The sequence below is a fragment of the Ixodes scapularis genome, unplaced genomic scaffold (genome assembly GCF_016920785.2).
Source record: "Ixodes scapularis isolate PalLabHiFi unplaced genomic scaffold, ASM1692078v2 PGA_scaffold9__187_contigs__length_104089568, whole genome shotgun sequence".
NCBI classification, from domain to species: domain Eukaryota; kingdom Metazoa; phylum Arthropoda; class Arachnida; order Ixodida; family Ixodidae; genus Ixodes; species Ixodes scapularis.
In genome coordinates, this window is record NW_024609884.1 from 21,764,352 (window position 1) to 21,778,865 (window position 14,514).

General features: G+C 49.1%; 1 protein-coding gene and 1 long non-coding RNA gene across 5 annotated transcripts in view; one reads left to right on the forward strand and one right to left on the reverse strand.

Moving 5' to 3' along the window:
* Positions 1-1,407: 1,407 nt before the first annotated feature.
* LOC120838011 lies at positions 1,408-3,146 on the reverse strand (the record flags this gene model as incomplete). The annotated part of the gene is made up of 1 exon (XM_042287549.1): positions 1,408-3,146. A coding segment is annotated over one exon (1,728 nt), but the record flags the coding sequence as incomplete, so codon positions are not given.
* Positions 3,147-4,312: 1,166 nt separating this feature from the next.
* LOC8052403 overlaps positions 4,313-14,514 on the forward strand; it is a 31,358-nt gene continuing 21,156 nt past the window's right edge. For 3 of the 4 annotated variants that reach the window (XR_006076895.1, XR_006076898.1, XR_006076897.1), the window contains exon 1: positions 4,313-4,768. This is a non-coding gene — a long non-coding RNA (uncharacterized LOC8052403). The remainder of the gene's footprint in view (positions 4,769-14,514) is intronic. The other variant, XR_006076896.1, reaches the window with a different exon arrangement.

The window sequence follows — 14,514 nt, forward strand, 5'->3', positions numbered from 1 at the left end:
CGGATATTCGATTCGCGATTGGCTCTTCGCAGTCCGTCAGCGGGATCCGGAGACAGCTGGGACGACCTGTTGCGTCTTCGCGCGTCTCAGCTGCCAGTCGCCCTCGGCGGGAAGAAAGCGTTGAGTAACTGTTTCTGCAATGAGAACAGGCAGCGGGGCCCGCGAAACGGTGACAGCCGGCGACCTACATCGGAGACTGAAACGTTTCCAGGTCTCTCGGAAGGAACACGGACACCCAAGTCGAACGGTTGCAGCTCTCTGCGTAAAATCTGACTCGGAGAACCGCCGTCGACGCTTTTGGCTCCTAAGCGGGCGATTAAACAATGGATGTTCCGGAGTTCGCAGTCCGGCGGCTGAAAAAGAAAACGAGACCCTCGCGCGATTGTGACAACGCTATCGCTTGTTCGAGGCGGGGTTTAGGCCGCACGTCCGGAAGCTTCCTGGCTCGAGACGACGTCCATTCCCCGAAGTGAAGAACCCAGGGGTTCAGTGGAGGTGGGAGACTTGGTAACGTAACGAACGGTTTAATTACATGGTAGCGATACAGTCGTCAAATCCGAGAGAACAACGGAGCAGCCTCGCGCTCCGCCTTATATAGGGTCCGTTTCTCCCTCACTCCCCGCCAGGGCAGCCAGTGCGATGCAGCAACCCGCCGTCAAGTGCGATGCAGCAAAGTCCGCCGTCCAGTGCGACGTAGCCAAAGTTCTCCGCAGTTAGGCCATGCCTCTCTCCCTTTCCCGAGCGCACCAACCACCACGCACACACACACGTCCCGCTAACGTCACGGGCGCGTTGAGACTTGTTGCCGCAGGCCCCGTCACGCAGGCGACGGTCCCAGACTCGTCGGGACTCGTTTCGCGCAGGCCCCGACAAGCGGGCGACGGTCCCGGACTCGTCTTGACTCGTTTCCGCAGCGTTGAAACTCGGAAGAAGGTCGCCGAAGGTTCCATTCTTAACAGCCCCTCCGGGGCCAGGGAAACCTCGAATGGCCGGTGATACTATCGCTGGCCTGAAGAGGTGGGCTTGGAGTAGGCCTTGAGAAGATGCTGCAAGCACTAAGCAAACTCCCAAACCTCTCACAACGGAGGCATCAGCGGAAACGTCCCCCACAACACCACGCCACACCGCAGTCAAACGCTCGGAATCCGCCAGAGACCCGCCAGACTGGATTACGGATTACCAAAATCTGCTAAAACAATGCAATTTAAAACCTTAGGACAATTTCGGGTATCGAGACCCGCTGTCCCCAAAGCCAAACTCATTTTTCCAACGAGGTCACTATGAACAAAATACAAGACAAAAAAACTCTTCGCAATTTGTGAGGTCCTTTTGGGGTTTTAACGAAGTGCCCCCACTCAGATCCTCATTCCCGTGGATGACGAAAACCTCTGAGATCATCCCTACTCTTTTTGGTGATATCAGAAAAATCTGCGCAACCCATCGGCATTGCCGCTAAATTTGCCTTTCCTCTTTCTTACGCTGAAGTCATAGTGATCGATTTTCACGTGATTTCTAGACGTGAAAATGCGGTCCTTATAGCGCCGATAAAACAATCCGCCTTTTTCATGCCCCGTCACATTGGTCCTAGCAATCTCCTGAGCTGTACCGCGAAACCCTGACACACTAGGGTCGCTCTTCTGCTCGACTGTCAAAGACACTCTGTCTACTCGTAACAGAGGACCAAAGTTACGTGACGCCGGAGCTACGAGAGATCCTTTGATGATCCCGTCTTCCTCCGCCTTTTTCGCCGGCGCGTTGGGACGGCGTACGCTTTCTAGTGCTACGAGGTCGGGCCGTTCTGCAACCCGGACCCCCTCATTCCGTTTCTCTGTCTCCAACTCTGGGAGTGCTTGCTCCCCGTCAGCTGCCTTTGGCTCTGGCTCACTCGTCAACAAAGGGGCGAGCTGACGCGATTTGGACCTCGTACATGACTGAACTAGTCCTCCTCCCAGTTGTTGACCCCTTTCGCGCAGCAGGAAATCTGACCGGTTAGAAAACAAATAGGGATACTCCGACGGGACTGTTTGCGAGACAGCCGCCTCTGTCACTAGTTCTCCGAACGGGCCAGTTATGCTTACTCTCGCCATAGGCAGACAGACACTGTGCTTCTCGAGCAGCTGCTTGATCCAAACTACCTTTCCAGTAAAGTCGGATGTCGTTACATACGACGGATGAACAACGTCCATCGTCGCTGCACTGTCACGAAGCACCCTGCACGGCTTTCCATTTACCTGGAGCTCGTGAAGATAGGGACGAAGAAGCTCCAGGTCCCTGTCACTACCGCTCACGTACGAGAACACAACCCGCGGTTTGTTACACCTGGCCGCTGTGTGTCCCGGCTCCTGACAGTTGTAGCACAGGAACGGCTTCCTTGCCTCGAACTGCCCTTTTTGGCTTTTCCGTGCCTCGTCTCCGTTCGAGGGATCTCCGCTCTTTTCTGGGACCTTTTGTCCTGTTTCTGGCTTCTCGGGCCTTTTTTCTCGCGAGCCGTTTCCCTGTTGGAAGGGCTTGCGCTGATCGCTCCGGCCGGGTTCGCTTTCCTCTCCGCTCAGCTTTCTACGCGTTGTGTACTCTTCGGCTAGCTCAGCGGCCCTTTCGACAGAGTCGACTCCTACCTTATCCTGCACCCAGAGCTTGACTGACTGCGGAATGCTACGAAAGAACTGTTCGAGGCACACACACTCGACTACCTTGTCGCGGCTTTCGTACACTTCCTCGCTCTTCAACCATTCTATCAAGTTGGTTTTAAGCGCGTACGCGAATTCCGAGTAGCCCTCGCTGCTCTTTTTGGATGCGTTTCTAAACCTTTGACGGAACGCCTCGGCAGAAAGGCGATACCGCTTCAAAAGGCTCGACTTCACCTTGTCGTAGTCGTCCGCGTCTATAGTACTAAGGCGCGCGACAACCTCTGCAGCCTCACAGGGCAACAAAGTCAAAAGCCGTTGCGGCCACGTTTCTGGGGCGAAGCTCAACTTCTCACATGTCCTCTCAAAGTTAACTAAGAATAGGCCCACGTCTTCCCCAACTTTAAACGGCTGCAGGAGCTTCTTCATTTGATACGACTCGGCCTCACTTGCTCGTACCGGAGCCCCAACTCTACTGTTCTGCGAGTTTAATCGCTGTTGTTCAATTTCGAGCTCTAGCCTTTTTAGCGCTCGTTCCTCTGCCGCTGCAGCCTGCGCTCGTTCCTCTCTTGCTGCAGCCTGCTCCTGTTCTCGTTCCTCTTTCGCTGCAGCCTGCGCTCGTTCCTCTCTTGCTGCAGCCTGCTCCTGTTCTCGTTCCTCTTTCGCTGCAGCCTGCGCTCGTTCCTCTCTTGCTGCAGCCTCACTTTTAGCGTTCTGAAGTAATTCCCACGCAATTTTAATATCCTATGCTTCCGCGCTCTCTGAAATTGCTTTACTGATCTCAGATTTCTTCATCTTTTGCTCCACCTCCACACCAAATTCCTCACATAAACAGAGTAAATCTGTTCTCAGTAACCTCATTAGATCCATGATCGCTGCTTCTTAGCTTTGGCTTTGTTCTAAAACTTGTCGCGAGGTTGTACAAAAACCTAGCGCACGAGTCAAACACTAAGGATTCCCAGCAGTTCAAAATTAATTACCCATAATCTGAAGCCTGGCGAATCTCAAAGCAAAGTCCAAACGCTCACCCACAGATGTAGCACGATGTCGCATGGTCCGACCCCAACTGCTGCCAACCAGTTGTTCGAGGCGGGGTTTAGGCCGCACGTCCGGAAGCTTCCTGGCTCGAGACGACGTCCATTCCCCGAAGTGAAGAACCCAGGGGTTCAGTGGAGGTGGGAGACTTGGTAACGTAACGAACGGTTTAATTACATGGTAGCGATACAGTCGTCAAATCCGAGAGAACAACGGAGCAGCCTCGCGCTCCGCCTTATATAGGGTCCGTTTCTCCCTCACTCCCCGCCAGGGCAGCCAGTGCGATGCAGCAACCCGCCGTCAAGTGCGATGCAGCAAAGTCCGCCGTCCAGTGCGACGTAGCCAAAGTTCTCCGCAGTTAGGCCATGCCTCTCTCCCTTTCCCGAGCGCACCAACCACCACGCACACACACACGTCCCGCTAACGTCACGGGCGCGTTGAGACTTGTTGCCGCAGGCCCCGTCACGCAGGCGACGGTCCCAGACTCGTCGGGACTCGTTTCGCGCAGGCCCCGACAAGCGGGCGACGGTCCCGGACTCGTCTTGACTCGTTTCCGCAGCGTTGAAACTCGGAAGAAGGTCGCCGAAGGTTCCATTCTTAACACGCTCGATAGCGTACGGAGCAGACAAAGGGAAATTTTTCGACAAGTTGTCAACGGCGCCGGCGGCGGCGCCATGGAGTTGGGGTGGTTAGCGTTGGTGGGGGGAGGTCCTCTCATTTCACCGGTCGTGGGGACCGAAGAGCTCGCGAGGGGTCTTTTGATAGCGCGTTCCAGCAGGCGGCGCTAGTCGTCAATGGGCGCGCCGACTTTTGCGGTTGAGCTGAAAGGCGCAAGACCGACGCGCTTCCCTGAGCGTCTCCCCCACAAACACGTAACTCGGCGTTTTTTGTTTTTTTTCTCGCTCTCTCCTTCCTCTCTTCCTGACGTCGGCGTGCACGCGGGCCGGCTGAACCTGACTTGAGCCGGCGGAGTGTGCGGGCTTTGATTCTGCCGTCTGCAGGGGCGTGCCGAGACACTGTTGTGACGCGAAGGAACCGACGAGAGCGCCTGGCTACATCCGCTTGAGCGTGCAGGCGGCTGCTGCGACGACGACGGAACAGAAGCTACTGTAAGTACACAAACTGGCGTCCATGCCTCGGTTGACTTCGACCGTGCATGCCCACTGTTGCCCATCGTATAACTTGCCCCCTTTTCTTTTTTTTCCCTTGCTCACTCACTGGTCGTGCGTGGAGAGGAGGTGCACAAATAGACAGCCGAACGCATACGTTCGCTGGATATTTCACCCCAATATATGTGGCTCCGCGACACTTTCTCGTTTCTCGGGAAGTTAGTGTCGGGATCGTGTGACTGTAACAGAAGCTATCTTATTGTATGTGTCCCCGTTTGTTGACTCGATATCATATTTCGTCGTGCGTTTGGGAAACATGACCTATCGACTGGCTTTACGCTGTTCGGTAACAGAATGGTTGTAATCTCCTCGTTGCCTATTTGTGAAGCAATGTTTCACTTCGCGGTGCCGGCCGGTGTGCTCAGCTTCATTCAGATGTGAAGTTGGGATTGTAACAGCACTCCAAACGACCGCGAGCTGGGCGGCGGCAAACGTTGACCCCGGTACCTGCTGCAGCGATAATTATTGGCCACAGTCGCGCCGATGTCGTGCGCGGTACGAGTAAATGCCGTGACGTTAGAGCGTGTCGCCGTTCTGGTGCCAACGGGTTCCCACTATTGTGCCGACATGTTTGTTGCTGCAAACACGCTGCGAGACAATGTCCGAACCTCCCCCGTCTTCCGGCAACCCGTGCACGCTGTCCTAGCCGACGTCAGCGAGCGTTCATATTTTTGCCCGCTCTCGTTGGGATGGTGCGCTGGATTACCCGGGAGAGGAAGGTTATCTGCTGTCTCCTGGATTGACCCCAGCAGAGATAGCGGACGGAATTCACGTGCATTCGAGGCTTATCGTGGCCGCGCGGCCTCCCCGGTTCCCTGGCTCTGTTTCGCTTTTCTATCTCGCGTTCCTTTTTTTTTTTTTTTTTTCTTCCTCTTCTTCTTCGGCGTGGCAGTGTCTGATAAAAAAAAAGCTGTCCACGGAAACGACGCCGAACTCGGCGCCGAACTGAGCCCACGGTGCGTGAGCACCGCGATTAGCCGCAGATTGTTTGGTTCTCAGCACGTCGTGACCGCCTCCCAGACGCCGAGGTGGTATGCGCGCGTGCGTGCGTGCGTGCGTGCACGCGCGCGCGCGCGTTATCACTAATGTTTGATACTCTCTCCTGCTCTCTCTTGCGAGTTGTGTTAGGGTAAGCAGTCATCGTTTATCTCCTGCGCCATCGACCTGTTGGTTGGAGGGCCGAGAATATGTGACGGGGACCATCGGTCACATGCCATGCCCCCCTCCACGGTACGTGTCCCGGTTGGGAGATAGCAGAGTATACAGCGTATTCGGCTCTTCCTTGACACCTGGCGGGTACGTCTAGTAAATTCGCAGATGCCTATAACCCACGCCATCTCTAGATCACTGGGACCTGGCCCTTGACTCGGTGTTTCCGACGCGAGTGCCTCACTACGGATCGACAGTTGCGGGTTTAAATCCTGCACTGCAGAGCCCAGAGATAATCCCTATAGCTCACTGTACAAATTGTTCCTCTATCGCGTTGAACCAGTGCCTCCAGTTCGAAGAGTAGAGACCTATCGGTCTGTTTATATTGACAGCGCCCTATTATTCATTATTTGTACAGTGCTTGTACTTATCCACCCTCTTCCTCTTGTGCTGAAGTCAACAGAAAGTGGGTATGCAGGGAGAGATGCCACGGGACAAGGCACTTACAGCTCGGGGTAAGGAATGGGGGCCCCCAGGAAGAAAACATTGCTTCGCTTTTCTGTACACGACCTTTCACAGACGGTCTGAGAGTCCTCTGTCTCTCAGAAGGTTCATGAGGTCTTGGCGTTTTACTACGTTTTCACGGGGCGCACTGCGGAGAAGCAGCTTTTCTCCTTGTGTATGCCCCACATCAATCTTTTTACAGCCTCCTGGGAGTTAAAAGAGTGTCCCGACCGACGATTCGCAGCCGTCGCTACAGCCTTTCAGCATCATTTGCATAACACACCCTCAAAGCCCCCATTTGCTCGAAAGGGTGCGAAAACAGTGCAGTGCGGGAAAGCGACAACATACCTCCTTGGAAACGCAACGAGGTTGTATTAGCGACTGCGTCAAATAATTATCGCCTGCACCAATAGCTTTTACTGTAAGAAAGCTTCGAGCTGGAACAACGCGGAGGAGCAGCTAACATGTACTAAAAAAATTACACCCTAAGGGTGTCAATCAGCTCCTTCCAGGAAAGGAATAATACACTAAGGGTGTTACTGAACACCGTTAGAGTGCTGTCGACACCCTAAAAATAGGATGCAGCCTCTTAAAGGCCGAGGACCACGCTCGAGATTCTGCAAGGCAGAAGATCCTCCTCACCATGGGGTAGGAGGAAACAGGCAACGGTGGACGGGGTAGAAGGGGGAGAAGAGGAAGCGAGGGAAAAGTGGAAAGCGAGAACTGGTCTTCGTTCTTTAAGGATATTTTTGTTTACGAGCAGATCATACCGCATGCACAGTGAACGCAGACGCAACGAATCACTCACGGGAGAAGAATCACGACCCTGGCTTGGGGACTCCATCGCCTTTATACACTGGAGAATTCAGAGACATTCATTCGCACGTGACCGTGTCCGCAATCACGAAGGTTACAACTGAATGTTGCTCTGTTGTAGCCGACATTTCGCGTAACACATTTCTTAGTTCAAGGAATGTACCTCCAAGTAAAAGGCATCGGTACGGGCCATAATTATTTGCATAGTTGCTAAACCCACCTCCGTCTGCTAAAGCTGTTTGATGGCACTCTTTTCCACGCCTTTCAAAAATGAAAAGTGTTCCATATGCAACAGCACCTATTTTACGATCAAAAAGCGTGTATTACTCGAATATACTTGAAATGAGGGGTTCCGACACGCCAAAAATAAAATATAAGATAACTACGCAGCTATAGGACCCATGGTACGGTACCATATCTCAGCTACATTTGTTTTGAAAATGGCGCGATAATTTCGTGTATAAATCGATTTCTACGTGGCAGTGGGCAGGGCCGTACCCAGAAAAAAATTTCGGGGGGGGGGGGGGGGGGGGGGGGGGTTTCGGGGACAACGGCGGCCATTTTGAAAATGTCTGTTGTCTTATTTTCGCCTATGAATCATGTGCATCGGTGGCATACAATGGAGAGTTATAGCAAACCGGAGAACCGGTCCCGGTTTGGTACCCGGTAGCCGACCGGCGCCACTGCGTGTGTGCAGAGGTGGAGATTAAAATCGGCTGGCTGCAAGTGCACCGACCAGGGCCGTACCCAGAAAAAAATTTCGGGGGGGGTCAGAACCCCCTATCCCCCCCCCTGGTTACGGCCCTGGCAGTGGGGCACTCTGATCCGCCCCATTCGAAAAGGCCACCGCGGTCGCCGCGATTGTTGGGTCGGTGACGTCATCCGCCCAACGCGCGGTGTCCCCTTGCAGGCACTCACAGACTGGGCTCTCTCGGCGTCTCGAGCTTCAGCTTCCGCGTTTCGAGCCTGCGGTTCGTGACGATTGCGTCTGCGGCATCGCTCGCTTCGTCGAAGTCTTCGACACTGATCGCAGCAGTGATGAGAGTGATTGTTATCGAGAGTTGTTGGAAGCTGGTCATTTTGACCGCGAACCGCTGGCGACCAGCTCCAGCGACGACGAGAGTGCCACGGACGAACTCGCCGTGGTCACCGTCCTCCGTGACGATCTCGCAGGGGCATGCAGGGTGGAAGGTCAAAGGGGCGAGAGCGAGAGTAGCGTAGGAGTTGCCGAGTTTCGTGGGAGGTTTTGATCGAACCACGTGACGGGGCGAGCTTGGGCGATCACGGAGGCGCCTAGAATGAGAGAGCGTTCATGATCACGCGGTTTATGGGTACCTTGGTGCGACTAAGTTGCCTGGTCGCCAGATGAAAACGATCAACATTCGTAAACTGATTAGTGCAATTACCCTAGAGCAGCGGTTCTCAAATGGGGGTCCGCGGACCCTTCGGGGTCCGCGTAGGCACTCTAGAGGTCCGCGTTCATAAGCTAAGCCCGGCAATAAGATTTTTTTCCAGGTCGAGAAGAAATGTTTCAGTTTTTGGGCGAGTTTCCTCGTGTGCATGTCAATAAGAAAGCTCTACTTTACACTAGCCCTTACTTAAATCCATTTATTCAATTATTATTATATTTAACCTATACCTTCCTCCTCCCCTCACCCCGAACGGGGTCCTCCATCATCTCCGCCGATCCATAAGGGTTCCCCAAAACATCGATGGTTGAGAACCACTGCCCTAGAGCTCTAAAAATCGCGAAACTTGGCGTATTAAGTAGCTTATGAGCATTCAATTTCAAGAATATTCTACCCGTTTAATTTTCGTGTCCTAAACTCAAACACAAAAATTCAAACTTTTTTTAAAGACCAATATATGTAATAGTTTAAGTCCTAGAATGAACGAAACTGCGCGTTAAAAAATTATATTGTTAACTCCAAGCTGCAATACAGACAAAAAAAAAAAAAAAGATCTAACGTGCGCCTCGGTAAGAAGCGTTAAAAATTCGATTTGATTTTTTCACGAATTTGGCCGTTGTTTACAAACTGATGAGTTATTTCATGCTGATAATATACTTTTATACTTTTCAAGACGATTACGGACTATTTTCTGAAAGAAGAAAATTATGTTTAGCTTTTTTGGTTCTTTTTCTACAAAATCGCAAACTTGTTACCCCGAGCATTTTTGTCTCAATTTCAGAATGTCGTAGAAACTGCAACGGTGAGATGATAGGAACCAACCATCATTGTGTAGCTTCAAACATAATCTATCTGATTATGTTCTCTATTATATATTTCTCAAAATGTCAGGTGTAACCCCAAGACATCATCCCTCTAAATATGAAGCACTTCACCGCAATTAGGACGCCTCTAATTACAGACCGTGGCGAGCCAGTCTTCGTGCCTCTAACTCTGGCAGGAGAGTATTTTCTTTATTAAAGTAATCGCTGAAGTGTCACGTGACAACGATAAATGCATAAAATGGAGTAAAAATCAATCACCAATGCTGCAGGTTAACACGTGTGTCATGGCCGTGCACCATCTGCGCGCATTAGATTAAACATTGAATGTGTACTTGCTTGAACAAGCCATCATAACCTGTTTTTTTAGATGAATTACATCAAAATTAAATATTGTTTTGTAAGTCCTTCGAGATACAACAAAAATAAAAATAATATTTAGTTGCGTAGGACGAACTTGCTTGCATTCAAGAGCAAGATTCGCATTAAATTTGAATATCCAGAGAAAACTGCACACATAAGCACCATGACATCAAACACATTGTTGCGTAGCTGCACATAAACGCTATTTAGCAGTACTTTGTTCGTGGAGGTAAACAGTTTTAAAAATATATTGCTTTGAAGTCCTGAAAAGGTTTAAATGTAAGATATTTTCTTCTCTTCTCAAAAAGGTAATTTTGTTATTCTCTTGGAACGTTTTTCAGCTGTGGCCCACTTCGTTAGAAACTCCGAGTAATAAATATTGTTTAATCTTTTTGTTGTATTTTTTTTTTTCTGACGGACATTTAAATACAGTTTTTCTAGTGCTTCTGTGGGCCTCAGGTTCCAGCATAACAGCTTCAGCGCAGCGTTGCAAATAATCACGGGAAAAATAAAATTTTAGAAGCACCACAAAAAGTTGATAACTGTACATCAAGACTTTGAAATTAGTGTGATCTGTTAAATCAGTTCGAATGAGCATCTTCATATTATTTCCAGTGCACGCTTCACACACAATTTCTTAACAAAGACAATCTTTTCCGGGCCATGACTGCTCGGATTATGATGTCGTGTATGATTTATGGTGCTGAAGAACCCCTGGATTCAAGATCCTGAGAGTTTGCTTTATAGAGGAATATATGTTGTTTGAACTATTATGTCGCAAAGATTGTTGCACATGGTAAATTTATGACAAGCATGATTGTGACACCCAAGCATGGTCTTGAAGCATTAAACTATATAGGAAAAAACTACATATCTGGGGCTGTGGGTCAATGAGCCCCTCAGCTGCATTCCATAAAACACGTGGGGAATATTTAGCTGAGAAACGTTCTTTAGAACCATGCAACAATAGGAGAGTAGAGGGTTGGTAAATATGAGGGCAGATTGTTTTCGTTAGCAGGTCTACCGGGTTTTGCGTGAACCGCACACACAAATAAGCTTCGCCTTTAAGAGTGGAACGCGATAGTGTTATCGGGCTCCGTTCGCATCGCCATCTCATTCGCTTCTCGTGCTCTTCCTGCCAGTGAGCAGGAAGTGCGGCGGAATCCACATCTACTTTATAAAGTGTACACTTTATAAAGTGTACATGTCTGCATTGCATTATATATGTCATGTTTTTAATCACTTTCATTCCACGCGTGACGTCACGTTTCACGTGAGCGTTGTGGCCAGTCGTTTGAAATTCCCGGGCGAGGTCATGGGGCTGTGACGTCATGACCCTATCGACCAATCCGGATTTTTGCGTCACGCCACCGAGGCCGGCTTTTCTGCGACACAAGCCTCGTAAGGCTATCGCGTTAAGGGGCTTTGATGCACCCTTTCGAACCGATGTAAAAAGTCAAGCTAATTTAAACGACGTGATGTACTGTAACCAGCTTTTTTGTGCCTTCATTTTTTTTTCCCGAGATTGTTTCCAACGCTGCGTTTAAGCTTTTATGCCGGAGTGAGTAGAGTTGTGTCCGTTAGAATGAACGCAAACACAAAAGGTCAAATAATATTTACAGCCTGTTGTTAAAGCGGGCAATAGATAGAAAAGGTTCAATCAAAAATGTTTTTCGAGAGGAAATACTACTTCAAAAAGCTTACTTTAAAAACTTTTTTAGGAACTTGGAAGCAATGATAATAATGCATTTAATGCAAAGGTGCGAGCGAGCTGGACAAGAATGACGAAAATAAGCCCTCGAGAAGGAGAACAAAGGAGACAAAGGACAAACACAAACCTCCAAACACATCCTAGCTGTGTTCTGAGGTTTGTGTTTGTCCTTTGTCCCCCTTCTTACCCATCTCCAGGGATTAGTTTCGTGATTGGATGCAATATTTAACTCATTCGACCCGGTTTACCTACACGGAACAAAATACTACAAGATAGTTTTTATTTATAGTTACGCACCGATCTGTGTTTCATGGCATAGGGTTTAGCCGATAGCTTATATCTCGTCACTCAAATTTAATGCAGTCAACCTCGGATGCAAGCAAATTTGGCGTACTATCTTCTTTTTTTTTTATAACGGCCTACCTAATGATATTTAAATGCGATGTCATTTATATCACAAACCGGGTTATCACACTTGTTCACGTAAGTGCCGCACGCAAAAGCCGCACGACAACGATCGACGAGCATGCATGGTAAACCGTCGCATAGGCGATTCTTTTGCGGTTTTTTTCTTGTCTATTTTATGCATTTCTCGTCGTCACGTAATGTTTCGGCGGTTATTATAATAAATAAAATACTAATCTGCCAGGAGAAGTAGAAACATTGACTCGCCATATATTGTCTGCGAGTACGGGAGACCCAAGTTAAAAGAGTGCTTCATTTAGCTACCGATGATGTTTTGGGGGTTACACCTGATATTGCGAGAAAGATATAATAGAGAACACATTATACCAAAGTAGCTTCTTGCAACATCTGTAATTCTTGAGCCCACCAAGAATGTTGCGGTGAAGCCAGCATTCCCGAGCCGAAGATTGCGAGTCGAGTCAAAAGGCGGCTTATTTATCTGGTTACCCCAATGGCAGAACAAAAAAATGTCAACCGATATTTACATACAGTGATTCTGTATCTTATGGACAATCCACGGAACAAGTTTGAAGAAAAATAGAATATTTTTGGAGAAAATCGATTCCAAATAACTAAAAATGTTAGGTTCTTTACAAGTTCGGATCAAAAACAAGGCCTGTTTAACTGGTTGTCTTAAAAATAAAAAAAATAAGAAGTCAAGCTTTTTTACTTTTCGTTGTATGGGCGCTGCCATCTTGGAATCACGTGACGCGGGCCGCCATAATGTGGCTTCAAATCGTCGCTCCTCTCTCCCCTCCGTGCCCTGGCGAAAGCGTTGTATTCGTGCTTTTCGTCGCGTTTTAGCGCGCTTTTTTTTTCTTCTTTGCCTTGCTTTGTGAAGTGTCGTTTGATACTTATTTTTACTACCTAACTGCATGCCATCATTATGTACACAGTAATCGTTTTGAGAAGTAAATAAATAAATATATATTAGCAGTCTGAAATAACTCAGCAGTTTGGAAACAAAGGCCAAATTCGTGAAAAAATCTAATTGAATTTTTGACGCAATCCAGCAGGTGGCACTTTAGATTTTTGTGTTTTTAATTTTAAGTTCTAATTTTTTTTTTTAAAGCACAGTTTCGTTCATCCTAGGACTTGAGCTATGACATATATTTAATTAAAAAAAAAAAAAAAAGCTTAAATCTCCCGCCCCTTTTTTCCCGAAGAGTTTGGGCGAATTCGTATGCATTTGAAACCACCCAGCTGCAAAATGAAAGCAGTATAGATATTCGAAACTGCGGCGAAGTACCGCGCACGCATCTGGATGATCGTCGTAGAACACCGGTACAGGGCTGGGTCTGCAACGCGGAAATAAATATAGTTTTATGAAATACGAGCGATACAAGGACCTTGTTTCATATACCTCCATATTAGGAAGGTGTAAGAGCAAGCACCTTTGTTGCGAAGCCGACCATCCAGGAGCTAGGAGCCGCGATTCTCACACCGCGGCACCACCATCGCTGAAAGTTGCGAATACTAAGGAAAGTAATTACTGTCGCGCACAACATATATCTACAAGCAGCACATCGCGGAAGTTCAAACTCATATTCCTTTGTTCGACCTCAGAGCCGTGGTCGAACGAAATGCGCACTCTGCAACTCATATGAGAGGCAGAAAGAATATGCGGGTAAAACCCGAGGGAGAGGAGGCTTTTGCTATACGGTCACACGATCGGTTACGCCGTGGCCAGTTAATGCCAGTGGAAGTGAGGCGCTACCGCGCGGCTCGAGGTTAGGGAGCCCTGCTGCGGAGGCGATCTGTAAGGGACTTTTAGAATAACTTACGCAATTCTAGCGCACGCGAGCGCTAGATTTAGCGCCTGCGTTAGCGCACGCTACGGAATAGAGCTTTAAAATAGAGTTCCTCCGTCGCGACGCAAAAACACGAGCACCTCGCGCTTGCGACGCCACCAGGATACTGTAACCATTTTATTTCTCACGTGAAATGCTGTAACTTGAGAGAAAAGAAAAGTGTTTTTGGCATTAAGTAACGTTTTAGATTTGTTTAAATTTGAGAATGCGACGCGAGCGGTCGACCGGTCGTGTCGGCGAACTATACGTAACCGACGTAGAGTTCGCCGAGAAATGTTTGCGCGTCGCAAGCAGCAAGTTGCCGGCGATCGTTGCCCACCTTGCTGGGTATTTCCAAACTATTTACGACGTGCACTTCCCGTAGAAGTGCAATGCCGTCCTGTAGAGAGCATCGCAGTAGCGAGGATGCCGCCGACGTCGCGCTCTCGACGACCGCCGAAGCGGCCTCAGCCGCGGTCCTCCATAGGAGACGCCATTTTCTAACTGCTCGTCTCGGCAAAAACACAGTGAGGGCGCAGGCGGAAAAATAGTGAGCTAGGGCGCAGGCGAGCCGGTGTAAGCTTACCATTTTGTTAAACCATCCGAGACTGGGTGGGAAAAAAAAATTAAAAAAAAAACACGAAACAACCAAATGTAG